At 34.3% G+C, this 26,757-nt stretch overlaps 2 protein-coding genes across 2 annotated transcripts; one reads left to right on the top strand and one right to left on the bottom strand.

Moving 5' to 3' along the window:
* The first annotated feature begins 1,878 nt into the window (after positions 1 to 1,878).
* LOC145581940 (uncharacterized) lies at positions 1,879 to 4,860 on the top strand. Its single transcript, XM_081638980.1, has 6 exons — positions 1,879 to 1,998; positions 2,062 to 2,152; positions 3,343 to 3,482; positions 3,568 to 3,930; positions 4,055 to 4,117; positions 4,505 to 4,860. The coding sequence occupies exons 1-6, from the start codon at positions 1,936 to 1,938 to the stop codon at positions 4,739 to 4,741; spliced, it is 957 nt and encodes a 318-aa protein (XP_081495106.1). The 5' UTR covers positions 1,879 to 1,935; the 3' UTR covers positions 4,742 to 4,860.
* A 587-nt stretch (positions 4,861 to 5,447) lies between these two features.
* On the bottom strand, positions 5,448 to 12,832 carry LOC145581939 (protein TRIGALACTOSYLDIACYLGLYCEROL 4, chloroplastic-like). Its single transcript, XM_081638979.1, has 5 exons — positions 12,397 to 12,832; positions 10,281 to 10,527; positions 6,615 to 6,969; positions 6,097 to 6,434; positions 5,448 to 5,790 (listed from the first exon to the last, which is right to left on the bottom strand). Exons 1-5 carry the CDS (start codon positions 12,657 to 12,659, stop codon positions 5,593 to 5,595), a joined length of 1,401 nt encoding a protein of 466 aa, XP_081495105.1. The 5' UTR covers positions 12,660 to 12,832; the 3' UTR covers positions 5,448 to 5,592.
* Between the last annotated feature and the right edge of the window lie 13,925 nt (positions 12,833 to 26,757).

The following is a 26,757-nucleotide window of genomic DNA, read 5'->3' as shown; positions in this document are numbered from 1 at the left end:
GCATGCCAATCCAGTTAACCCAGTCGTACCTACATTATTTGGTGATCAAACTAGTTTATTGGTCCAAGCGATCCCTCGGTTCACTATAAATTTGTAAATTTGTTCAAACTAAATTTTAAAAGTTAGTGTTCAACAGTATTTATAAGTGAATAAAAAAAGGTAATAATAAATTTAATATTAATGGGCGGTAATTTTTATTTATTTTACTTAATAACTTATGTAAATATTACTTTGTATAATTGCTTGACTAGTATAGAATCTAGAAAATTAGCCTATAAGGAATTAACAACCATTAGTGTGAGATTAATGTCTTACAAATTAAATTGAAAATTATTATGCAATTATTTAGGAGTTACATTTTATAGGTAAATTAAATAATACGAACCTTACACAAGTGATGAGTGATGACACATAATAGTGACACTAGCGCTCATATGACGCAAAATCATATTGAAGGAATGGTACACATAATGGTACCATGTTGTTACTTTGAAAGTTAAAAATATTACAGATGTCTTAGTAAAAACTTTTTAGTGGGCAACACAATTGGTTTAGGTGGATGAATTCTACTACTCTTCTTAAAGTCTTTTATTGTCTAGACTTACCCTTAGTCATCCACCCTCAATTCTCACGCAACTCTACCTCCACCATGATCTCTAATTATATTCATTTTTGTAAAAAAAATATATAAGTATCTTAAAATTTTTAGGAAAATTTTTAAATTACCACCCAAAAATATATTTATTTTCAAAATAATCACCCGTTTAATTTTTTTTATTTTATTTACCACCCCTTAAATTAAAAAAACTTCTCAGATTACCATCCATTTTAAAATTCTGGTGAAAATCTATTATGTGGACCCACCCAACGGCTATGTCTAAACATTACAATCAACCCTATCTTCACTCCACCTCCCCCTTAAACCAGTTTATTGAGTACAAGATAACCTAAAACCAAAAGAAAACAACTAAAAAGACCAAAAACTTGCTGTCTGAATTGCCACTACTACTGATCATCTTCAACCTGTCACCACTAAGAGTCGTTGAGTAGGGCCCACATAGGAGAAATGCACCGGAATTTTGAAATAGGTGGTAATCTGAGTAGTTTTTGAATTTAAGGGGTGGTAAAATAGAAAAAAAATTAACGGATGATTATTTTAAAAATGGATACATTTTTGGGTGGTAATTAAAAAAATTTCATAATTTTTAATATGAATATTAATTAGCTTATTATGTACTAAACTATGGACTTGCTTGACTATTGGCTTTTCTTATAGATTTTGGCTTTTAGAGGTAGTCAAACAACTAAAATATATGTTTAGTTATTTGGCTTTTTTGTTGGCGAAAAAGCCAACTTTTCCGCCAAAAGCCAGTAAGATTAGCTTCTTTATGTTGTTTGTTGGCTTTTTATACCTGCACATACAATTCTATCCAACGGCCAACTTAATCAAATATGTTTATTTAAGAGCCAATAATAAAATAACCAACATAAAAAAAATCAATATAATTAACTGGTTAGATTAACCCTAGGAAAATAACCAGCAGACAACAACCAATTTCCAAACAAATCCATAATGTGTTGATTTAACAAAGTAGGTGAGTAAAATATTACCAAATGGGCCCTGAGCAACTAATTCTTACCTAGCAAAGCAGAACAGAGTTAGGCGAGTAGAGCATAGCAAAGCAAATCAGATTTCAGCAAAACTCGGCAGACCATATCATAGCAGACCAAACCATAAAAGCTTAGAAAAACAGGACCTAACTCGTTTAATATCGACACGAACACGATCCGTTAGACCGCCCATATCGGTGAACTCAAGCAAAAACACATACGAGCTATGACCCTTGGTCCCAAGGATTTATACTATTGATCAAGTACTAGGGGTGAAGTTTTATCTGCTTGGGTCGCAAGTCGCACCTTTAGACCGACCAGGGAATGAGCTTCTCAGTGACAACTCCGCCATTGCCACTCCATTTCAACTCCTCTTCCAATTCTTCGGTAACACCAACTTCTCTCTCTTCTTCTCTCGAATGTTTGAAATACTTACGACCCAATTACCAGATTTCAGGATGCCAAATCTTGCCTTTAAACCCGACAATTCCAATCTATAAATGGCGGCTTCTCATTGCTTATGATGGCACCAATTATGCTGGTTAGTAGATTTCATTTGCTCTTAATTTATCTCTTTCATTAATTAATTACAGGTTTATGGTATTGTTTTATAGATAAATTATATGATTATTCTTTATTATTTGTGTTTTGGTAAGCCAATTATGCCAGTTTTTATCTTGTAAAGTCTGCAAATGGATTGAAAATTCATGGAAAGATGAATGTATTTGTATTTGTATTTGTAAAAACTATATATGGAGGGTTTTCCTTGATTAGACCTGATTAACCCTGATTTTCACCTTAGGTTTACACCTGATTAGACGCGATCAACCCGGATTAAAACTAATTAGTACTGAAACTTGTTTTTTCTAATTGAGTTTCCTACCTTGCTGGAAAATTAGAAAAATCTTTTATACAAAATAAATGATAGATAATTGCATAATTGTGGAACAGGATGGTTTTAATTAGAAAATAATTCAGAGGCTTGTCATTTAACTCTCTTAGGCACCATTGGAAGGGATGTCATGTTTTGTTGTAAGTGGATCAATATGTTAATAGAAAGACTTAGTCTGTTTTAGTTCCTATTTTTCGACTCTTTTGAAATTCATCTGACATCTTCATTGGAATTTGAGTAGAAGTGTAGAACAAACAAAATCTAAATAGTTATTTTGACTCGTTAGGAGGAATCTCCTTACCTTAATGCATCTTAACATTGATTTGCATTGTGGCATTTCTTCCCTGAAAAGTTCAACTAGTTGAATCACTTAACTTAGTTGCACAATAGATGTAGAGATTGATCATGGTGGAAGCTGCATTTGTACTGAAGTATGATGACAAACTGTAGTGACTTATGATTTCACTCACAAATGTAATACTTTTGCTTCTTGGGTTTAATAATTGCAATGTGAAATTATTCTATTCTTTGTGTTTCGCTGCAACCTGCAACCTGTAACCGTCCAACTTGATCCAGATCGTGTTTTAGAGCATTCCTAGATGATGCAACTCAGTAGGATAAATAAAGGTTTACCCTACTTATATCTCTCTTGAGCTGATAATTTAGAAAACTCAAGTTTGTTGATGATGTTTAGGATTTTTGTAATGGCTATGTCAAAATAAATGCTGTTTCTTTAGAAATGGCTTATAAAGTATTTTATTTTATCTTTTACCTTGAAAAAACTTTATACTACGTACTTAATTTGAAATTGACAAATAATATGCATTGTGTTGTATCAGGCTGGCAATATCAAGCATCACCACCGACAGTACAGTGTGCCATAGAAAAGGCTTTGATCAGAATCACAAATTTAGACCGAAAGGATCTAAATGTAGTAGGTGCAGGCAGGACTGATACAGGAGTGCATGCTTGGGGCCAGGTCTGATTTTCACTTTCTCATTCCTAAGGAGATTGAAAAGACGGCCTAAGTTGAATGGAAGCTTACATTTGATAGAAAGTTTCAGGTTGCACATTTTGTCACACCTTTCAACTATGATTCGTTGGATGAAGTTCATGCAGCATTAAATGGTCTTCTCCCATCTGACATACGTGTGAGGGAGCTAAGCCCTGCGTCGACATTGTTCCATGCCCGTTTTTCTGCAAAGGGAAAGATTTATCGTTACAGCATTTATAATGGTGCTGTCATGGATCCATTTGCTCGTACTTATGCATTTCATAGCTTATATAAGCTCAATGTTGCTGTCATGGAAGAGGCTGCAAAGTATTTTATTGGAAAGCATGACTTCACAGCCTTTGCTAATGCAATTCGTAATGACCGAGTACGGGATCCTGTCAAGACTATATCCCGATTTGATGTCACTGAAAGGGTAATTGTCAAAACTGATCTAAGTAGACTGATGTATTTGATTTTTTAAGTCTTTATCAAAGGTCTTGGTATGTATATTGAAGGTTTTTGAAGTTTACTCCATAAGACATTTTGTTGGTTTACAGGGACCTCTTGTGGAGCTAGAAGTTGAAGGCTCGGGTTTCTTGTATAGACAAGTTCGAAACATGGTATGATACGCTCTTCTATTCTATTCATTGATGAGCATGTAGGGTTGTTTGAGAACTTTAAATTTGTCAATATGTCCTTCTAAAATGATTGCCCAAGGATGATAGCAGCACAAAATGATGTAGACCCACCCTTGTTTATGAGGGTTGATGAATCCATCTGAGAATAAGCAAAAAAGTTACAATCTCAAGGGCATTTTATACATGCCGACTTACATACAAGTGTTGAGGGTTGTCCATAGCGAGTAACATTTGGCAGAGAATCCCCCGAAGATTGGACTCTTGTTCATCTCGGCAATAGGATTATCATCTCTCCATTGTTTATTAGGCATTTGTATTTTCTAAAGGTGCTTTAGTGATTTATTGACCTACTTGTGTTCTTTAATGAAGGTTGCGTTATTGCTTCAAATTGGAAGGGAGGCGATTCCACCTGATATAATCCTTAATATCTTGGAAACAAGAGATCGTAAAGAATTGGCTAAATATGCGTTATCTGCACCACCTCACGGGCTTAGTCTGATATCAGTTAATTATAATGAAGAGCATCTGCAGCTTCCATCAAATTGCCCTCCAGTTAGTTTGGGTAGGCGTAGTACTGTAAGCAAATGTAAACTTCCTTATTATTAGCACATTTGCTGCATCAACTGAATAGGTTCAAGAATAACCTGTCCTTGTTCATTTTATTGTTACATGGCAGAATTGAGCGATGAGCTTAAGAGTTAAACATTTCATTTGCACACCCCTAACACATCCAAGTAGTATTTGACTCTTTCAACCTTGCTTTAACGCGTAATATTTGTCTATTTTGCCATCTTGAATCGAAGTATCTTTATTAGATTATCCCTAAAGCTTCTCTAGAGATCAAACCATCTTCGAACTAGACAATAATAAAAAATGCTCTCTTCTGTTTTGTGGAGTTGAAAAATGCGGAAATGTAAACTACGATCCTTATAAAAAAAAGTCCTAGAGTTCAAACTACACAATAACATTTACAAGTGTTTAACTTAAAATACAATCACAACTAGGGCTGTTCCTCAATCCAAAATCGGATTGCAGACCCGAAATTCGAAAATAAGACCAAACCTAGATTTAGCGATATAATTTGTCCAAAACCTGAACCGGACTGATTTTAAACTTCTTACGTATTTATAAATTTAGTTATGCTATTATAGCTAATTAATCGTAATTTTTTTTTTTTTGGAAAAAAAAAAAAAACTAATTTTTCAAAAATTAAGTGTATAACCTATTTCTATTTGGAGACCGGATCAGTTCTCTTCCATAAGTGGTCTGGAACGGTTCCTTTTTCTGATACAGACCAATTTTTGAATATTTATCACACTGTTTATATAATTTTCAAAACTATGAATTCCTGACCAATCACCCAAAAAATTGCCAAAAGAAAGCTCAACTTGCTTTTCATTCCAAAACTGTAAAGTCAATACAATTGGGATTCAAGATGCCTAACAGACGAGGAAGATTTATATCTCGAACAACCGAAGCTCCACCATGAATTCCTTTTGCTTGGGTGCATACCAAGCAACGGCCTTTGCAGAGCCAAGTAAATATAAAGCATATTCGATTGCAATTACAGGATTGTCCAAATTTACCTTCCATTTCTGGTTCGTTAAATTTACAGCAAGTTCTGAGTCAACTCTTAAGCTGAAGGGTCCTCCAATCTGCAAAGCAGGAAACACGGAAATTCAATCAGTACAGTAAGTGAGAACTGAGAGAGTGCATATTCCACAGTTGTAGGATCAAAGTTTATATTGGAATTGGTAAGAAAAGCTGCGACAATAACAGTAGCCTAGCTGACTAAAACTATAATATGCTTGAAATCTTTGATACACACTAGCTTAAGTTATTTCAGCTTTAGACACGGAAAGAGTAACTTAAATATGTTAGCAAAATACATTTGAGAGGTCTGTGACTAAATCAGCATTGTAACAGAATTAGCACAAACATCACTGTAACAAATTGCACACCTGTTGCTGAAGAGATAATGTGGCATTCGGACAAACCGCCTGTACTGCTTCAAGGGATGGCCGTTCAGACTTGTAAAGGTTTTGGGCCAAACATGTCGCAGCTGAAAAGAACTTGGAACCTGAAGGAAAATTTAACCGGCCATGGATCTGCGTAAGATCAAAAGCCTTCTTTTGGAAGTTTCCATACTGGGCTGAGAATGCTAAAGATGCAAACAAGTCTGCAAGGACTGCAGATCTCCCCATAGATGCATAAAGGTCGAAGCGCTTATAATCCTTTGGCTGATCATCCAATGGTGACCTTTGTGAGTTATCTCCAACCAATGCAGTTGCGACAACACCTGAAGGAAAGAGCAGATAGACACATAAAACACAATAAATCCAAAAAGTAAGATGAACTACCATGCAAGTTTTCATAGATCAAGGTCCCAATATAGATTTATAATCTGTCACATCTGATGACCAGATTATTTGCTTCAGACGATATTAAAGGAAGCATAAAGTTAAAGGCTATGACTTACCAATAAGACCTGTTCCAGAGATATGGGGACCTGATAGAAAAAAATCATAGGGCTGAACATATTTTAGCTTCTTTGCCTCACTTCTCCAGAAGTCTATATTCTTCTTGAAGGAAAAGGCACTTTTAAGATAGAGACCAGGAAGTAAATTGGCAGGAACTTCAGTGGACTTGTTCCCTTCAACTGGCTTCGCTAAACCTGATATATGCTGCAAACACAAGTGGTAGCTAGCACTAGAGTCAGAAGTGACAGAAGCCAGATCAGCTGCCAGTGTAACTGGTACTTCCCAGTATTCTCCATACTTGTCAATATAAAGTCCAGGCCAAACTCCCTCCATTGTCAAATCAAGATGAGGAAACTGTAAAATCAATATACATAGCATATATCAGTATTCAGTAGGAAACATATAAGTATGATTCAAGCCAAGAATAATAATAGGATAAATATTCTATTTTGATGCCTAGAGAAATGGGACACATTGTTATCCAGGTGCTGATTAAATACTATTCAATGTAGAAAGACCAAGTAACCTGACACATTACATCTAAGTATCTGTTAAAGAGTGAGCTTTCATGTAAAACTCCATTTTAACATGGGATATTTCTAATAATATAATATGATACCATAAAGTACGAAAATTTCTATAAGTAACCCATGCTTCCATATTCCATATTTAACAACCAGAACTCACAAATAGAACACATTGGTAACTTGACATCACAGATTTAGGTTACTAGAATATTTACTGACCAAAATTTTCTTTGACAAAATTTTGGATATATTCTGAAAGATTCCAAAATGATCTCAAATATTGTCTTCCTCCCTTAATGTTTCTAACACTCCTTAATAGGCCTGTGTAAAACTGATTTTCACATATTTACTTCTTAGACCCTCTCCAATGGTGAGACTTGAGTGAGTTTTTTTAGAACACATTGGTAACTTGACATCACAGATTTAGGTTACTAGAATATTTACTGACCAAAATTTTCTTTGACAAAATTTTGGATATATTCTGAAAGATTCCAAAATGATCTCAAATATTGTCTTCCTCCCTTAATGTTTCTAACACTCCTTAATAGGCCTATGTAAAACTGATTTTCACATATTTACTTCTTAGACCCTCTCCAATGGTGAGACTTGAGTGAGTTTTTTTAGGAGAGAGAGAGTATTTTTTTTAAAGGATACCAATAAGTTGGTATCTAAACTTAGCAACTCCAAAAGAAAGTTGCTAAGTTTAGATACTCAATTTTGAGTCTCATTTGACAAAAGTGTAGGCCCTTATCAATATTATAATATGTTTTGTAATTTATTTAAGTTTTAATTTTATTTTTTTTCTAAAAAAAACTTAAAATATGATTTGGTGGGCTATAAATTGAAAGTGACATTAGTATACTTTAGAAAGTTTCACCATTGGGAAATTAGACTTCACATGAGTTGTTAAATTGAGAAGTGGGTTAGGTATCACCAATTCACCATTGGAGGTAAAAAACAACTCATTTTGTATTTCAATACTCAAAGTTGAGACTCACCATTGGTGATGGTCTAAACCTATGATGGTTTAACAATTTACATAAAGGTTCTTAAGATAATTTTGCTTTTATAATAGGAAAAATTGTCATCATTAATCTCAACTTAGCTCCATCCGCCAATATTAATCCCAACTTCAATTTATTCCTATCACTCCCAACTTTGCAACCTATTAATTTTTATTACCCCCAACCGGTCACCAGACACGTGTCAACACGTGATAGGTCCAAAAAATTTTAAAAAATATTAAATAAAATAAAATTTCAAAAAAAAAAACCAACCTCCGGCAGGTGGCGCCAAGGCAGCCCTTTCGCCTCCTTCGCCGGCGAATTTCATCCCTTCGCTGGTGCCAGCAACCACAAACACAAACAGCCAGCGACCCACCACCACACAACTAACCCTAACCCTAAGCCTAGACCCACCACCACCAAGAACAGCAACAACACACATGAAAGCATACCTTAAATTAGAAATTAGCTTCGAATTTCACCTCAAATTTGGTTAATTAGGCCAAATTCGACCATGAAACCTCTAGATCTAGAGTTTTCATGGTCCAAATTGACCTTACAAACCATACAAAATCAAAAGCAAATATAGGGCGGGGCGGCAATAGGCGTTGAAGGGCGGTGGGGGGTTTGGCGTGGCGGCATTTATCCCGATAAAATTCCAGCAAAATCGACCAGAATTTCGAGCCAACATAACCCAAAAATGTATACCATTTTCACCATAAAATTTGAGCAAAAAACCCAGAAATACGACACAAGAGAAGGAGGAGGACGGAGAAGAAGAAGAAGAAGACTGCGGCGGCCGGCGCTCCGGGGGGAAGGGGCTTGGGCTGCCATGGCAGCGGGCTGGCCATGGCTAAGGGAAGGGGAGGCTGGTCGTGGCTAAGGGAAGGGGAGGCTGAGGGGATGGTGATTTTTTTTAATATACTTTTTTGTTTTTTTAACCTATCATGTTGCGACATGTGTGCAAATAATCACAAGTCAGCAAAGTTTACCTCTTCAACCGGTTCCAAGTCATTTGGGGGTGATAAAAATTAATAGGGTGCAAAGTTGGGAGTGATAGGGAATAAACTAAAGTTGGGATTAATATTGGCGGATAGAGCAAAGTTGGGATTAATGGTGGCAATTTTTCCTTTATAATAATGTGAAATACATGAATTATCATTACATACATTCTTGCCAATGCAAGACTAATTTCCCATTGTGGCAATCTACCAGTCTACCAATATATGAGTTCAAGGTAATATTTTAGTGATTTACAATGTATTATCTTTACATTTAAGATCTCCCCTCCACCCACCCCCCGGGATTGAATAGCAACCGACAGAACAGGTAAAAATATTGAAGCTCAAAGATTGAACTTAATCTTTTCAACGCCCAAAAATAAATTGAACCCTATTTCTGACCAGGTCCGCCATCCTTCCTTTTTCTCTGTTGGCTCTATTCACTTCCATGCCTCTTTTTCTTTCACATCAAACCATAAAGAAAATGAAGGAAGAAAGGACATAGAAAGGGCAGGCTGCAGATACTGAAAGATTCAGCCTCATTGTCTACATAGGAAATTTGCAAAAAGAATCAACAGCCACTGGAGATGGGGGGAAAACAGAAAAAACTTCGAATATCTGGACTCTGGAGAGTGCCAGCTTTCTTAGAGATTTAAATTCCTGAAGACAATCAAATAAGTATTGAATACAAAGAGGGGTAAAAGGCTGAAGGACTTAATCGTGATTTGGGGTAGAAGTTTGCAATTATTGCGGAGAGAAAGAGAGATCCGATATCAAGTTTTTTTATTGTTTTCACTTGATTTCAAATTTTGCAGCTTTGCCAGATTTCTCTTTTCTTCACAACAAAACTCTTAAGATTTTGCATGCAACCTAATTTGAAGGTTAACCCCTTTTTACTGAGATTCTAATTGCATTGATACAGATAAAGAGCATAAAATAAGCAGGACATAGATCTCCTCTCCCTCTCCTGATAAGTTCTTTCTCATTGATCTTGTAAGGAGTCCCCCAAAGTATAACATGAAGGGAAATCAAAAGATTTCAGAGATGATAGACCATATTCCATATGCCAAACAAATAAGACAATAAGGAATGGAAAAAAGCTTCAAACATTATGAGAAGGCCAACATACTTGCCTTATGATTAAAAACTGCCTTTTTCCGAGCAGTTTTCCTGTCACCTCTTGCTTCATAAGAAAAGTGCAGTTTATCTTCAGGTGTTACAAGGAACTCTGAACAAAACCCATATGCATAAAACGATTTCTCAGATAAGTGCTTTCCAATGGTTTGCAGCCAGGATGATTCTGAGCTCTCCTCTAACTTTGCCTTTCTGACGGAAGACACAAACTGTTGCAAGTTGAACTGACCCAACAAAGTGGTAAACCTGCGTATCTTTGACATATGTATCAATTAGATTGCAGAGTTGAGCTTACTCTGAAAACAAGCCAATTACTAAGCAGCTTTTATGCCATAAAATACAGGTTGTTTTAAGCATGTGTAATTCCTTCGGATTCTGAAAGCTATGCACTTAATCTTATAATAGACTCTAACTAAATCCGTCCATATATTGGTTTATTTTTCACACAACTGGGGAAGTCTCAAGAGTCAAGACCTCAAACCAAATTGAAGTTTTAAGATATGCTCTGAATTAATAGATCAAAGAGCTTCACAAAACTAGGATTTGAAATGCCACAGCGGCAAACTAGCTTAGAATATTACTCAATTCCTAGGAATCGGGCCTGAAAAAAAGCCTTTTACTTCAAAAGTTGATGAAACACAATGTATGTATAAACATTTCAAGGATCACTTACAACTAGCATTTTAGTACTGTATATGCACTACTGTTGACTCAATATATCTTATACTTCCACAAGCTGAATTGTTTTGGCTGGTTGCTGGCAAGTTGCAACAGGACCCTAGAATGAAGGATAAACTACTCTCAGGATACAGAAAGAACCCAAATTGCAAAACATGGCATCAGGCTTTTGGAACGCATGATTGAGAAAGAGTCATCAGAAGAAAGAAAATAAGTTGACCTACAGCTCAACCATGATGGCACTACTCTGAGAAAGCTAGTGCAGAACACAAAAGAAAGCAAGACTTTTTCTTATGGTTACATCTTGAAGTGCAGGCATACATATTACTCGGAATATGCTAAGATATTATGAGACACAGACTACAAAAATGAAATGAGATAAATATATGAGCATTGTATGGCCAGTAGGTGTAGTACTAGCCTTTAACAAATGCACACTTACAGCAGGCATTACTATCCTTGGCTAGTTAATGTGATTATTTTCATTCCCAACTGAAGCACAAGTGCACAACTAATACAACTGCATTTGATGTTACTTTAACTCATCAAAGGTCATGCGAACGTATATTATTCTTGGTATTTGGAACTTTGGAAGGATAAAGGAACCAAATTAGGACAACCACTTCCACCTCATACCAACAAAAAAAAAAAAAAAAAAAAAATCATTAAATGATCTGTAGATGGCAAAATAGTGATAGGAAGACATCAGGTTACACCGAAACAATTGACCAAATTCAGAGCTATATAAAGTATACATAAGCATTGTACTTAAATGTTAAATCAAATTCCCTAGATATTCCACTGTTCTATACTAGGAAAACTAGAAATGTAATAGTTCAAATGTATTCCACAGGTGCTCAGCCCTACTCTTCCAACTATTCTCCCTTCATAAGTAAACACTGGATCAGACCATCACACGAGGATCTACGAACAACTCTTCTCCACTGACATCAATAGCTTTGCCACCATTTTCTCTCCTTTCCTTTCTAATATCTAATACTCCTCCACACAATGTACATTGCTCATAAAAATTATTAGTTCAACAATTTTCTTGGGGATGTTGGGGCTTGTTTCGAACTCGATTAAAACCGTCTACATTACCCTATATACCTCCCTTGCTAACCAACATTACCCACAGCTAAAAGGGGCAAAAGAATAGGAATCACATAAAAATACAATAATTAAGAAATGCAACTTCATGCTCATTACAATTTCATATAGAAGTTAAATTCATCCAACAACATAGCCATTTAAATACAAAATCAACAATAAAAATCACAAAATTCATACACAAAATAAAAATAATCCCCAATTAAAACCCAATTAACAAAAACTCCATAATTCTTGTTCTCAACATAATTATTCATAATACCCAAAATTTCCCATAAATTAAGAACAATAAAAAAATTATAAAAAGTGGGTAGAAATCAAAATTACCAGTCATTTCCAGAGGGAATAGTGAGAGCACGTTGAATAGAGAAACCATTGCCGGCGGAAAAAGAAGGAACAACGAGAGCAGCCATGAATCTCTGAAAGAAATCGATCTGTTTGGGCCTGGAAAGCCGGGTACCCCTTGAAAGGCCCATTGGAAGTGGGCCATCATTGGGTAAGGGTCGGGCCACACCATCGATTGTAATGGGTGTTGATACATCCAATTCCCAGAATTCTCCTCCTTCCATTACCCATCTTAATCTGTTCATTTTTCTGGTGGATTTTGATAATAGCAGGAGAGAGAAAGAGAGAAGAAGAAGAGTTTAACGAGATGAAGGCATTTTGGAGTGGTGAAGAAGGAGAAGAGTGATATTCAAAGGAACAGGGGAAGGGGAGTGATGCTAGTTACTTGTGCAGTTGTGCTTGCTCGATTCTATTGTAGCCATCCGTCATTATTTTGTTTTAAGGGATAGAGTTGACAAAAATCGACTCGACTTAAAATGTCTATCTCAATACGGAGTATATAACAGCACGTTTTGTGAGTGGCAGTCACAACTCAAGTCGGAATCCTTAACTAGAGTCTTAGGGGTGATTCTAGTAGAGTAGTAGGACGCGTGCGCAAGATCAGGGGAAAATAGTCATCACGTGACACGCTTCCAACATCATGTGACCGCTTGTAAAATAACAAAGTAATATATAACTGAGTAACCCTTACAATACTAACAGAGTAACCCCTAAAACACTGACAGAGTTGTAGTACCATGTATTTTTATACGTATTTTATTTAAAAATAAGTATTTTGTGGGGTATTTAAATAATTTGAAATGAATTATTTATGACATTTGAATTTTATTTTAAACAAGTTTGAAAATATTTTATAAAAGGAAAGTTTTATTTAAATTAATTAATTTATTAAATAGGAATTTAATTTAGGAAAGTTTTATTTTAATAAAATTTGTTTAGGAAAGGGATTAGGAAAGAATAAAAAGGGAAAGTTTAGGTAAGAAGGGTTTCTAGAGAAAAGGGTATAAATTTTGCCCAAAATGGAGAAAACTCAAGGTAAACTTTCTCTCTCTCTTCTCCTTTATTTTTCTTTTTTTTCTTTCTTTCTTTTTCCCCTTCCCCTTGTTTTCGGATCACCACCGCCAGCCACCACCACCGATGGGCCGCCGGCCACCAGCAGCACCAGCCGGCAGCGGCAGCGACCACCAGCAGGCTGGCAACAGCCGACAGTGGCGCCGGCCTACTGTCCGGCCTTCTCCCCTTCGAATAAAAAAAAATTCAATCTTTGTTTTTAATTTTTGTTTAAACCATAGATCTAATTATAAATTAAGGGTTTTGTGTTGATTTTATGATGATTGATATTATGTATGATGCAATTTAATTTTCAGATTTTAATTCTAATTAAAAAGCCCCAATTTTGAAACCCTAGATTCATAAATAATTAATTATTGAAGGATTTTGATTAAGGGAGGTTTAAACCTTTAATTTAAGTGTTTTAAAGCATAATTACAGCAAGTTTTTATTAATATATATTGTTGGAATTTTTGGTAGTATATTAAAAATCAAGTTTCTTTAAGAAATTTAAATTACCCATTAATTGGGATTAAAGTATAAGATTTTAAATAAAATTTCATCTTGTTTTAATTAAATTATGAGTGGTTTAATAAGAGTATATATTGCTGGAAATTTGTGAAGAGTGGATTTTAATGCTCTATTATTATTTTAATTTGTAGGAGACTTTGAAGTGAGTAATTTCTATTAGTCGTGGCGATATTAAGATCGTATTCAAGGTACGTTCGCGTATTTAGCATATTTTTGATGATATAGTGGCATGCTAGATGTGATTAATTAATTCCAAATAGTATCATGCTAGATTATGATTGGAAATTGTGAATTGGTTGTTGTTGGTGATTGAATTATGAAGCATGATTTATTTGTGATGGGTTAATGATTGGAAAATAATAGTTTGGCATGTTGAATATGAACCACACTTTTATTTATGGCATGATAGAAAGCATGTTTAATTAAACTATATGTTTAATTTGGTTTGGAATATAAAAAGGGAATTTTATTATGGTTCATATAATTTTTATTGATGCTATAAGCATGGGAAAGAAGCTACGTAAGTGTCTATGTACACGAGGAAGAAATTGTATGTTGGTGCCTTAGTGCACTTAAGGTGTTTTTAACACCGAGGGATAGGATTTTTGGCGCATTAAGCGTTTAAGGTGTCTTTGACACCGAGGTAGATCTAAAAAGGGTTCAACATTAAAAATTATGTGGTCACTAATTATTCAAGAATTAAATTGCAGTGTTTAATTGTTTGAATAATTATAATGTTTGATGTTATTATGATTTGAGAGTCATCACCAAGTTTAATAATATGTAAAGTACGTAAAGTGAAAGAGATTACGAACCAAAACTCTTGGAACGTATATACCTTGAGTCATACATATGGGGGGAGTTATGCGACTTTATATTTGACCATAACTTCTACTCACTACAAGAATCAGGTCGAATACCGACGGACCTAAAAATCCGTCGGAAAAATCAATATTTCCGACGGATTTTCTTTTCGTCGTATATTTTCGACGAATTCAAAAATTTCGTCGGAAATCCGTCAGAAATTTCCGACAGAAAATTATTCCGTCGGAAAATATGTTCTTTCCGACGGATTTTTCTGTCGAAAAATTAAATTTCCGACAGAATTTATATCCATCGGAATTTTCCGACAGAAAATTCCGTCGGAAACTAATTTTAAAAAAAAAAGAAAAAAAATTCGGAACCCTAAACAACTAAACCCCCCACCCCCCTTCATTTCAACATTCCGCCACTTCTTTCCCCTTTCCCCTTCACTTTCTCTCTCCTCTCCTCTTCTCTTCTTTTCTGTCTTCTCTTTCCTCCTCTCCTCTTCTCTTCTTTCTCGGTCTTCTTCTCCTTCTACATCTTATTTCTTTTGTTTTATTTCTCCTCTCTCTCTCTTCGTTCTCACCTTTCTCCATTAACATCAAGCACCGATGTCAACCACCGTCCTGAGCCACCCACTCCCAAGGTTTTTGTTTTGTAGATCTAGTTTTAATTTAGGTTAGATTGTAGATCTAGTTAATTGTTTTGTAATTGTTATGTTAATTTATGAATTTTATTAGATAATTGTATATTTATATATATCTTGTAATAAAATTATCGTTTTTTTAAACGAAATTCTGTTTAAATATGTAGATCTACAGGTTTTGATTTTATATTGTGTGGTATATTTTTCGATTTTGTTGTTAATTTTAAGATTTTTAGGCTAATTTTCTATTTTTAGTGTTGATTTTCGATTTTTTGGGGGATTTTCGTTTTGTTGGGGTTGATTTTCGTGTTTTTGGGTTTAATTTTCGTTTTTTAGTGTTTAATTTACTGGGTCTAATTTTCATTTTTTGGTGTTTTCGTGTTTTTGGGATTGATTTTCGTGTTTTGGGGTTCATTTTTGGTGTGGTAATGTCGGTGGTGGTGGGATAAAAATGGGTTTGCGGGTTGGGGTCGGTGTGCAGTGGTTCTTGGTGGGGGCTGGTGATACTGGGTGGGGGCTGGTGGTTGTAGGGTGGGGCTGGTGATACGGGGTGTTTTCGACGGAATTTTTCCGTCGGAATTCAGCTATTTTCTAGTAGTGACTGGGAGTACAGGACGTTGTATTTTCCTTTTTATTATGCGCAGGAATTCCGCCACTTACGAGTGGTTCTTTTATACTGGCATGGTTAGCTCCCGTGTTAGTACCCCTTTATTGGGGCAGGTTAGGAGGAAACCCGTTCAATGCGTAATCAAAACTAAATAAATTATCTAGTTACTTAGTTGAGAAGTTTTTTTGTATGTTGTGTGCTTGAAAACAGGTGCAACAAGGTAAGTTGTGTGTTGATAGGTAAAAGCATGTTACTGTGTTTAATTATGCTTATGTACTCGGCTTTGCTGATTGTGTGTTTGTGTGTTTGTTGACCTTAGTCTTTACCTTGGCCCTATGATGACCCATTTTTAATGGAGAGTAGTACAAAAAAGTAAAGAGAAGCTTTTCAGGTGATGAAACATATTCATGATGGGCATGAGTGAAGAGCGAATTATGCTAGTTTCCATAAGAATATGATGTGTTATTGCTTTTATTATATTATAATATTATTGTTGCGAGACTAACGTAAAGATTTTGAGATTTGGTTGGTTTTGTTAAGGGCCTACAATGGTTCCAAGTTGTAGGTTTGACTTTATTTTACTTTGGTTTGACTTTACTTTTGGTTGGTTGACTTTTTATGTTGAGTCGTTTTAAATATTTTAAAGGAGAGTCTTTCGTTGTGTGTCTTTGATAGTTGCTTTAGCCGTTTTTACGGTGGCGGTAATATCTTACATTTTCCTATTTAAAGTTTTAAACAAGGCAAAACAAGTATTATAAAATAAAGGAATTTCTAGGGTATTACAAGAGTTGTTGGAGTTGTAATACTTGTAATGCAAATCGAAGTGTTGCTAAGTGAGTAATGATGTCCGTTCAAAAAAAAATAGTGAGTAGTGACGTGTGCACGAAGCTAGCGAGAGAAATATAGCACGCAAGGCAAGTGAGTTGCACAAGGCTGAGCTAGCAAGAGAGCTAGAGCTCGCAAGGCAAGGCAAAACAGTTGCGGCAAGTTCGAGCTATAGCTCGCGTGCGAGCAAGCGATAGGTTGGATGCTCGCATTGCCTTGCGACAGGGCCAAGCGATAGCTCGCTCGTCAGCTCACTTGGCGGCTCGTGGGCTTTTCATGGAACTGTGGAAGGCTCTTAGCTTTGTTATTTCTTATTATTTCTTCTCCTATAAGTACTACATCTTAGCCCCCAAATAAAAGATGATGATTTATTATCATTGGAACTTAAACACAAATCTACCCTATGCGATCTGAACAATTCTTGAGCAATTCCAACCTTCGAGTTTGAATACACGGATTACGGAGATCGTTGTGTAAAACTTATGGGCATACGCCACTAGGATATATGTACCGATGGTGGCGTATTTCGCTTCTAAAACATTGGGTCCCAAACCACGGTACAACCGAAGGAGGACATGTCTTTGATTTTGGAAAGGATCGAATTCTATGTAGTTCGAGTATGGTGAAATTTGTCCCGCTAAAGTTCATAATTATCTAATTATTTTTCTTGGTTTCAACAGTATTTTTTTCTAACAAGAGTAACCCCTATGTCCCTATTATACTGACAAAGTAATCCTTGTAATGTTGAACGAGTAACCCCTGTAATACTAACGAAATAACCTCATAATGTATGGACATCCACATATAAGAATTTGTGAATATATAATGGACACGAAACATTAATTAATTTATTTAATTTGATACGAGGTAAAAAAAAAATTAGGAGAGCAAGACGTAGAATGATACTCCATCCATCTCTTGTTGTTTGCAACATTTGACCCAAAAAACTATCACAAAAAGTGGATTCATGGTGCAAACAAAAAAGGATAGAGGAAGTATTGATCATAACTTAATCAATTATGACATTTCAAATGGTTTGCGATTACTTCGAACAACTGAATTAGATGAGGTAATTCAATCTTCACTCTATCACTTTCCTAAAACTTTGGTCAATACCTATTGTTTGTGATTAATTCAAACTAAGTGGAGTAATTGGTTGATTATATTACTCCCGTTTCATAAGAATCATATCGTAATAATTTGAATTTTGCACTATTTATATATTTACTTTGACTATATAATTTACCAAATATAAAAACATAAAATACTACAGAGTACTTACTAATATTTTTTTCATTATATATTTCTTACTACAACTCCTTTTGCATGCCCCCGGTTTACAATAATTTTATTGTACATCGAACATTTTTGCAAAAAGTGACCCTTTTTCTTTATAAAAGTGACCCTTTTTCTTTACAAAAGTGACCCTTTTTATTACAAAAGTGACCCCTATTTTCACAAAGTGACCTTTTTTTTTACAAAAGTGACCTTTTTTTTTACAAAAGTGACCCTTTTTTTACACAAAAGTGACCCTTTTTTCACAAAAACAGAGTATCAAAATAAAAAAATAAACACAAAAGGCAAAAGTTTTTGTTCTATAGCAATCATCACCTCTCAGTTTCGAAAGTATTGTTCTTGAAGTTGCAATTTCAGTCCCAGATGATATCACACCCTCTCCCACTTACCACCTTCTTCCCAACAATACAATACATTTATCCTCCATCATATTCACTTTCTTCAAAATTCAACCATCTTTCTTCTACAATTAGCAAGTATTTTCCTCCATTTTTTCTCTCCTTTAATGGTGAAATCAATTAAGCTTGAGAACAACAACCCTTCCGAAGATCCGCCAAACTCCTCCGACCCGAATTCCTCCCTTGCGTCCTTCGTCGTTACCCGTTTCTCTCTCATCTCGACCTCTTTCCCTGTCCTCGAATCACTGACACCCACCTCCAAATCACTGGCGCCGGAATTGGGGGAGGGGGGTCAGCAAGGTCGAATCGGAGGGGGACGCCGGATTCTTGGGAGAAGCTAAGGGAGTGGCGACGGTGGTGGGTGTTTTTCTCGGTGATGAAGTTGCCCAGCCAGCCCGATTTACACTAATTTAGTGTAAACCGGATGTTAGTAAGAGTTTGTGTTCTTACTAATATATAATTACAAATATTGATGGTAAAGTTGTAGATTAGCACTTATACAATGAAGGGAGTAATTAAAATATATTAAAAATATGTTTAATGATTTCTAATGATTTCTACATGCACCATAGTTTTTTCATTTATTCATTCCGTCTTATGCAGTTAAAGATTTTTTTTTTTTTTTAGCAATTAATAAATTTTATTAAAAACCAAAGAACATGCTACAAAAGCATGGCAGTACAGACCAGCCTAGGGGCGGAGGGAGGGGGGGACAGCTGTCCCCCCACTTTTAAAAAAAAATTTCAGAATTTTCTATTTAAAAAAAAAAGAAAAAAAAAAACAAATAACCAAAACTTACGAAAGACAAGTTTACCACAATTCCACAAAAGTCTGACAAAATCAATTAACCAAGCAAGCATAGAAATAAAAGTGTGAAAGTGACAGGAGAGTGGTAGAAAATTATGGGATGACATCATATCAAACAAAAAATATAAAACAATAAAAACTTACTAAAAGACAAAACAAATAAAGTTAAAAAGTATAAAGGTTATTTTTATTTTTTAATTAAGCTTTCTTGACTCTCGTACAACCCAATTCGGCAATTCCCACAATTGACGAGTGACGACCACCTTGCTGCCGGACTCCGAAGTACGACGACCGCGGACGTCGACGCTGCCGCCACCACCGCACAAGCATATATTGTGAAAGACAAATCTCTTTGGATTTTTCCCCAATTCATTGTAAGTAACTTATAATTTTAAATTATCCCTTCAAACCCTAAATCTTATTTTAATTAATTGTTTAAGTGCTAATTTTTTAATTAAGTGTGAATTTTTAATTGTTTAAATTCTGAATATTTTTTTTAAATGGTTGATTGTTTGTATTCCAATGTTAGGCTAGGGTTCTCAATTCTCAAATTGTTCACTTTATAAAATTATAACTTGTTATTTGTGTTAAATTGATTGGTAATATTGATTGTATGACATGATGGTAATTGAATTATTATTGATTCATTGTTTTTATTTTTATTGATTTAATTAGGACATGTCAAACAATTCACCTAATTCAAACAATTCTAAGGGAAAACAACCCGATCTTCGACAATTCTTGTTTAAAAGAATGAAATCTCAAGGACATGAACCCACTTCATTTTAGTTGTGAAATTTTAACTACAAAACTATCTTTGCGTTTATTTTTTTTATTTAAATATTTTTGTCAAATGATGCAATGTTTAGCTGTCGTCCCCCCGGTTATATATTCCTGGCTCCGCCACTGGACCAGCCTACAACGAACGGAGTAATTAAAATATATTAAAAATGTGTTTAATGATTTCTAAATGCACCGTAGTTTTTTCATTCATTCTGTCTGATGGAGTTAAAGATTCAATTAAGTATTTTAGTGAATTATGTGATTTATTCAATTAAGTGTCTTATGGAGTTAGTTGAATAAATTTGTCATACATCTCATCATTACTTTAAAAAGGAATTAATATAATACTTATATTAACAAGATGCATCTTCCTTTTAGGGAGCTCATTTACTAAGATATTCCTTAGTTAATTATTAAAAATACTGCACAAGACAAAATGAATAAATCGTTAAAAAAAAAGACAAAATGAATAAATCATTAAACACACTTAATGCATTCAATTACTAAAAAAAAAAAAAATCCAACTCCATTTTTATACTAACTAGGATGGCTAACGCGCTCGCCATAGCTAGCAATATTTGGGGAAGCTCTTTCAGTTTGGCTTTACGTCACAATTTTATTTGTGTCATTGCTAGCAATATTTGGGGAAGCTCTTTCGGTTTGGCTTTTCGTCACAATTTTAATATTTGGGGAAGCTCTTTCGGTTTGGCTTTTCGTCACAATTTTAATATTTGGGGAAGCTCTTTCGGTTTGGCTTTTCGTCACAATTTTATTTGTGTCATAGCTAGCAATATTTGGGAAGCTCTTTCGGTTTGGCTTTACGTCACAACTTTATTTGTTAGTAGCATTAATGAGGGAAAATATGTAAGCAGATATTTTTAGGGGTATAAATGTCTAAAAAGAGCTAATTAATGGGGGCAATTAATTAAGTAAATAAATATTTTTAGGCTATAATTGTCCAAACATTATTCATAAGAGTTATCTCATACTTTTTAAAAGGTAGGGAATAAACATTTTAGAGGCTATAATTGTCAAAAAAAAACTATTCATAAGAGTTATCTCATACTTTTTAAAAGGTAGGGAAATAATACAAATGAATAATTAACCCAACTTTCTTTTGCTAAAACGATCGCTTGACCCAATTACACCACCTGAACTTTGTCGTCTTTTCCACTCAACTCCACCATAGTTTGGCTCTGATACCGCCCACCGTCGTTGCTTACCCTTCTCTGAACTACCTAACTCTCTCCCTGATTTCATCCGCCGTCATCGCTTACCCCTCTTGGACCACCTCTCTTTCTTAGGGATGTCAATGGGGCGGGGCGGATGCTGGCCTTCCCATCCCCATCCCCCACCTAAAATTTTCATCCCATCCCCATCCCCACAGCGGGTCCAAAATTCATCTCCATCCCAGCCTTGACGGGTACAATCCCAAAACTATCCCCGCCCCACCCCCACTTGGATATTTATCCCCACTAAATCCCCACCTCCCAATACACATTATAACATGATTAATATAGTGAAGTTTAGGCGGTGAATTGGTGCTCAAAAAATTTGCAAAAGCTTCTACTAGTTACCAACATAAGAGGACTTTTGATGTTTTGAAAGGTATACCCCACATAGGCAGTCACTTTGGTGACTTTTTTATTGGTCTATTGGTCGAAATTTTAGCCCCACTTTAGTCCACCTCAAAAATTCCGAAAATTTCACTTTCAAATATTTTGAAATTGAAAAGTTAAATTTTAATTTTGAAATTTGAATATCAATGTATATACTTTTTTTAGTTATAATATTAGTGTACTACAAATTATTATATCCACTATTTTTTTTAAAAAATATAAAATAGTATAAAAGTATATAATTTTGCTTTTAAAAATATGTAGATGTGGCTGTGAGTTGGGGATGAGGTGGGTGCGAAGTGGGGCGGGTACAATGTAAAATCCACCCCCGCCCCATCACCCATGGCGGGTATGATTTTTATCCCCGTCCCTGCCCCACCACCCACCAAACCAAGAGTCATCCCCACCCCACTAGGGTAGGGTAGGGATGGGGCGGGTCTCTTACTTAACCCGCCCCACTGACATCCCTACTCTCCTCTTAAATGACACCTTACTCGAATTCTTATTCACCGCCATATATACATTGATATTCAAATTTCAAAATTAAAATTTAACTTTTTAATTCCGAAATATTTGAAATTGAAATTTTCGGAAATTTTGAGGTGGATTAAAGTGGGACTAAAACTTCAACCAATAAAAAGTCACCAAAGGTACTGCCTATGTGGGGTACACCTTTTCAAAACATCAAAAGTCCTCTTATATTGGTAACTACTAGAAGCTTTTGCACACTTCTTGAGCACCAATTCACCGCCTAAACTTCACTATAAAAATGGGTAAACAATTGCTTTGGCCATCCTCAAAACAAAACAAAACAAAAAATTATTCCACATATTTACATACACAGTCAATACCATCTTCCTTGTATCAATCCACTAAACCTTTAAACCTCAATAGTGAGTTATTAATTTCATAGTACATGGTTTTTCTACGTTAAATAATTATGTCCATTCTATCTTTTATCGTGCATTTTTTCTTTATACTTCAATTTACGATTTATTTTACGCTTTAATTGAGCAACAATGAGTGAGTGAATACAGAGTCAAACAAAAATCTGGTCACCTCTCGTTAGTGTTAGTATGTGCTAAATCTATATGAACATTATCAAATCTAGAAAAATTGTATATACCGTTAATTTCGATATTATTTATAAATAGTTTAATTCATTATTCCCAAAAAAAAAAAAAAAAAAAAAAAAAAAAAAAAAAAACCTTATTTGCTAAAATTTATGTGAACCATATTAATAAGCTAAAAAATTTGTCTGCACCATTAATTTCAATAATATTTTAAATTTGATTAATTCATTATTTTAAAATTTTACAAAATTGAGATGAAGAGTGTTCAAAATCCGATTTATACCGAAAATGAAGACCAAAGACCTTATTGATTTTCTGAGTCAAAAAATTTAAAATCGATATTTGGTTTGGTCCGATTTTACAATAACTTTCACTGATATTTTTAGTTGATTTAAAAACATATGTGAGAGTGTCTCCTATAAAACTGAGCCGACTTATCATGAAGAAGAGAATGCAATGCTCTTCGTTCAAAACACCTTGAAAATTGGTATTGAACCGTAACAATTTTTTTAATCTAAAATTATTAATGAAGCATTTAGTAATGTTTAGTTTTAAAAAAAATTTATATAAGTTAATTTCACTTTAAACGTTTTTAGTAGGCAATAAATAATCGTTTTCCTTGTCTTATCTATTATTTCATAATATAATAGCATCAATAGTATTGAAAAAATCAAAAATCAGTCCAAACCGGTCTAGTACGGGTTTTAGAGTGGTTTTGTCGGTCTAGTTCAGATCCGTTTTGAGCACAATCAGTCCGATTCCGGTCTCCTTTTCTTGAATTAGAAAATTTCAATATTTGTTTTGTCCAGTTCGATCTAAAAGCTTTTAATTTATTAAAGAAATTTAATGTTTATTAATCAGATGGCTATTTCATAAATAACTAGAGGGGCCTACATAAGTTAGTCCGGTGAAGTTGTAATAGTTTGTCCTAACACCATAAACTTATTGGGGAGGCTTTTGAACGAAGTTGTAAGCTTTTTGTTTTTCCAAATAGCTTTTGTTGTGAGTTATAATATACATCTTCCATTACCTTTAGTTGCAACATTTGAAAATTTACATACACTATTCACATTTTTATAATGGACTTTTATTTGTATTGATTTTTTTTATTGGGCAAAATAATCAAATAGGATTTAATTAAATTATCTCGATTTACATATATTTTAAATATCTAATCTTTAGATTTTTACATATCTATAATAAAAAATACAAATGATTTTGTAACACCCCCGATTTACTAGCTAATAATAAACAATAAATAAAGGAAAAATAAACCACATTTAAATAAAACTGCGGAAGCATACACCTAAATCGGAGATATTAATTACCGCCACACTCGACAACCTATCAAGTGCTAAGCCTTACAAAATCCCAATAATTAGAGCTCAATAAACTAAGAGCTATTTTTACAACTTTACAAACTCATTATAACAGACTAATCGAAACACTTGAACTCCTTTAGCTATGATCACTTGATTAACCTGCTTAAACAAACTTGACTGCTTACCATTAAGGACAAATTCCAAAATAAATCATCGCAGGGCCACCATAAGAAAAAGACATTTTCGCAAACACAAGTAGCACAACAATCACAATAATGTATCAAAATACAAAGAATGATAAAATAATTAACGGTTAAACAGTTAAACAATGTAGTTCAAAACTACATTACACATATATACCTTAAAGGTAATAACCGCTATTAACTTAACCTCGAATAATAATGCGAATCTTTACTCAATTAACTCATTTATACACCTTGAACCAGACCAACATACGAGTCAAATCCCACTTTAGGGGATCATAAAAAAATATAAATAATAAAGATTGTACCTCATTCTTAACTCATGATCATTATCTCCTTACCAACATGCCAGGATTGAGGTTTATAACGCCAAGTCTCAAACCAATAACAAAATAATAATGCTCAACCTTTTGATCTCATACATCGATCAAATAACCATTCACTAATTAATAAATAATATCTCAATGGCACATGGTCCCAAATACTATAACATGATGAACTCAATTTGTAAAATATCTCAACTCTTATAGGACAGTCAAACTAGTATAAAAAATTAATTAATTTTCAACCCAAAATATAATACTCTTCACTAATAACCCTAAAACCTCAATAATAATACTCCCTAGAGCCACAACATTAAAAACCCTAGCATAAAAACACCACCAATCAATACAACAATAATAACAAGACAATTAAATCAAATCATATCATAAAATAATATATACCAATCATGTGTATAAACTCAAGCATATAAATACCAAATCATACAATAATAATATAAAGCAGTAATTATAAAACCAATTCCACAGTAAATCCGTGTGATTACGAGAGAATAAATTATATATAATACAACTCCAAAGATTAATTAATTCGTGTGATTTCCTTAAGCAAAAATTAGGCAAAATTAGGCAAGATACTCCACCTTCACATTCAGCAATTTACGCACATGAATTGTAAGCTAAGTTGGGAGAAAGTAATTGATTGCTCAAATATTATCATGGAGATTATAAGTATTAATTGCACATATGGGGCTGCTATAAACCCACGGACAGAAGGTGAAGAGAAGGATTTTAATATCAAAAGTTCAAAACTTACATCTGCACAAATATTAATAGGGTTAAAGTAGTTTATATATGCTTTAAAAAAATATAGAGTCTTATTTAAAATAAAATAGGGATATAAAGATTATTTCATTTACAAAATTATACTTTATAAATTTCCAAAACTCTTATTTTATTTGTAAAATGTACGGGTATTACAATCTACCCTCCTTAAAACAAGTTCCGTCCTCGAAACTTTAAGTAAATAAATTAGGGTATTACAAATTTAAATTATGCATTGGCAAGTGTGAAAGTTAAAATGTTATAACTTAAAGTGAACATAGAAAGTTTCAAAAGAAAATTATCTAATTAGGTGATGAGTTAAGCTTAGAGGGTGTAGTTTCGGTGGGTCTTTTTAAGGAAATTGAAACAAAATAGGTTATATCTAGCCTATTCCCGGCCCCCACCCCTTGAGGAGGATTATTATCCGGTTTAACAGTTTTGCCTTCTAACATAACATCAAAATCAACATTCTCCTCCTCTTCCTCTTTTTCTTCATGTGGCTTAGCATCCACTACAAACACACACAAAAGCTTAAATTAACAACAAAAAATAAGCCAACATTTCTTGTTAACAAAATGAACAAATTTATCCTTATTCCACGTCTAAGTAGAAAAGGATAATCTTAATATATAATTAAATATTTTTGTCCAAATAATGTATACTCATCCACGAAAACAAAGTATGAAGTGGAAAAAATATTAAACGGAAATTAGGCAAAAAGCTAAATAGAGATATGAATTTTTTGACATGTTTTCTAAAAAATACAACTCAATTAGACATCAATTATACAAGTATACAACTGTTAATGCATGATGAAAAAAAATTCAAAAGCCCCTTCTTTGTGATACAATCATTAATAGGATTAAAGTTAGACCTGACAAGGGGGTCGTTCGGGTCAGGTCAGCAAATATTTGGGTCGGGTCAAGTTTTAGGAATAATTTTCGGGTCAATTTCAGATCGGGTCAATTCGAGTCGGGTTAGTTCGGGTCGGGTCAAGTTTGTGTCGGGTCATCAAAATAAATTTACTTTAAAAAAAAGTTGAAAAAATAAATTAAATCGTTAAAAAAAATCGTGATTACTAAGGAATGAAAGAAAGAAGCCCTAAACTAAGTAATTCACCATTTCACCCTATTCACTGCAGGAATCAGGTCACTTCGGGTCGGGTCGATTCAGGTCAATCAATTCGGTTAAATCGGGTCGGGTCAAGTTCGGGTTTCGGATCAATTTCGGGTCGGGTCACGTTCGGGTCAACTCTATTTCAGGTCGGGTCAGGTTA

Source organism: Chenopodium album, chromosome 15, assembly GCF_948465745.1.
Source record: "Chenopodium album chromosome 15, dcCheAlbu1.1, whole genome shotgun sequence".
Lineage (NCBI taxonomy): Eukaryota > Viridiplantae > Streptophyta > Magnoliopsida > Caryophyllales > Amaranthaceae > Chenopodium > Chenopodium album.
This window is presented reverse-complemented; position numbering and strand designations above follow the sequence as displayed.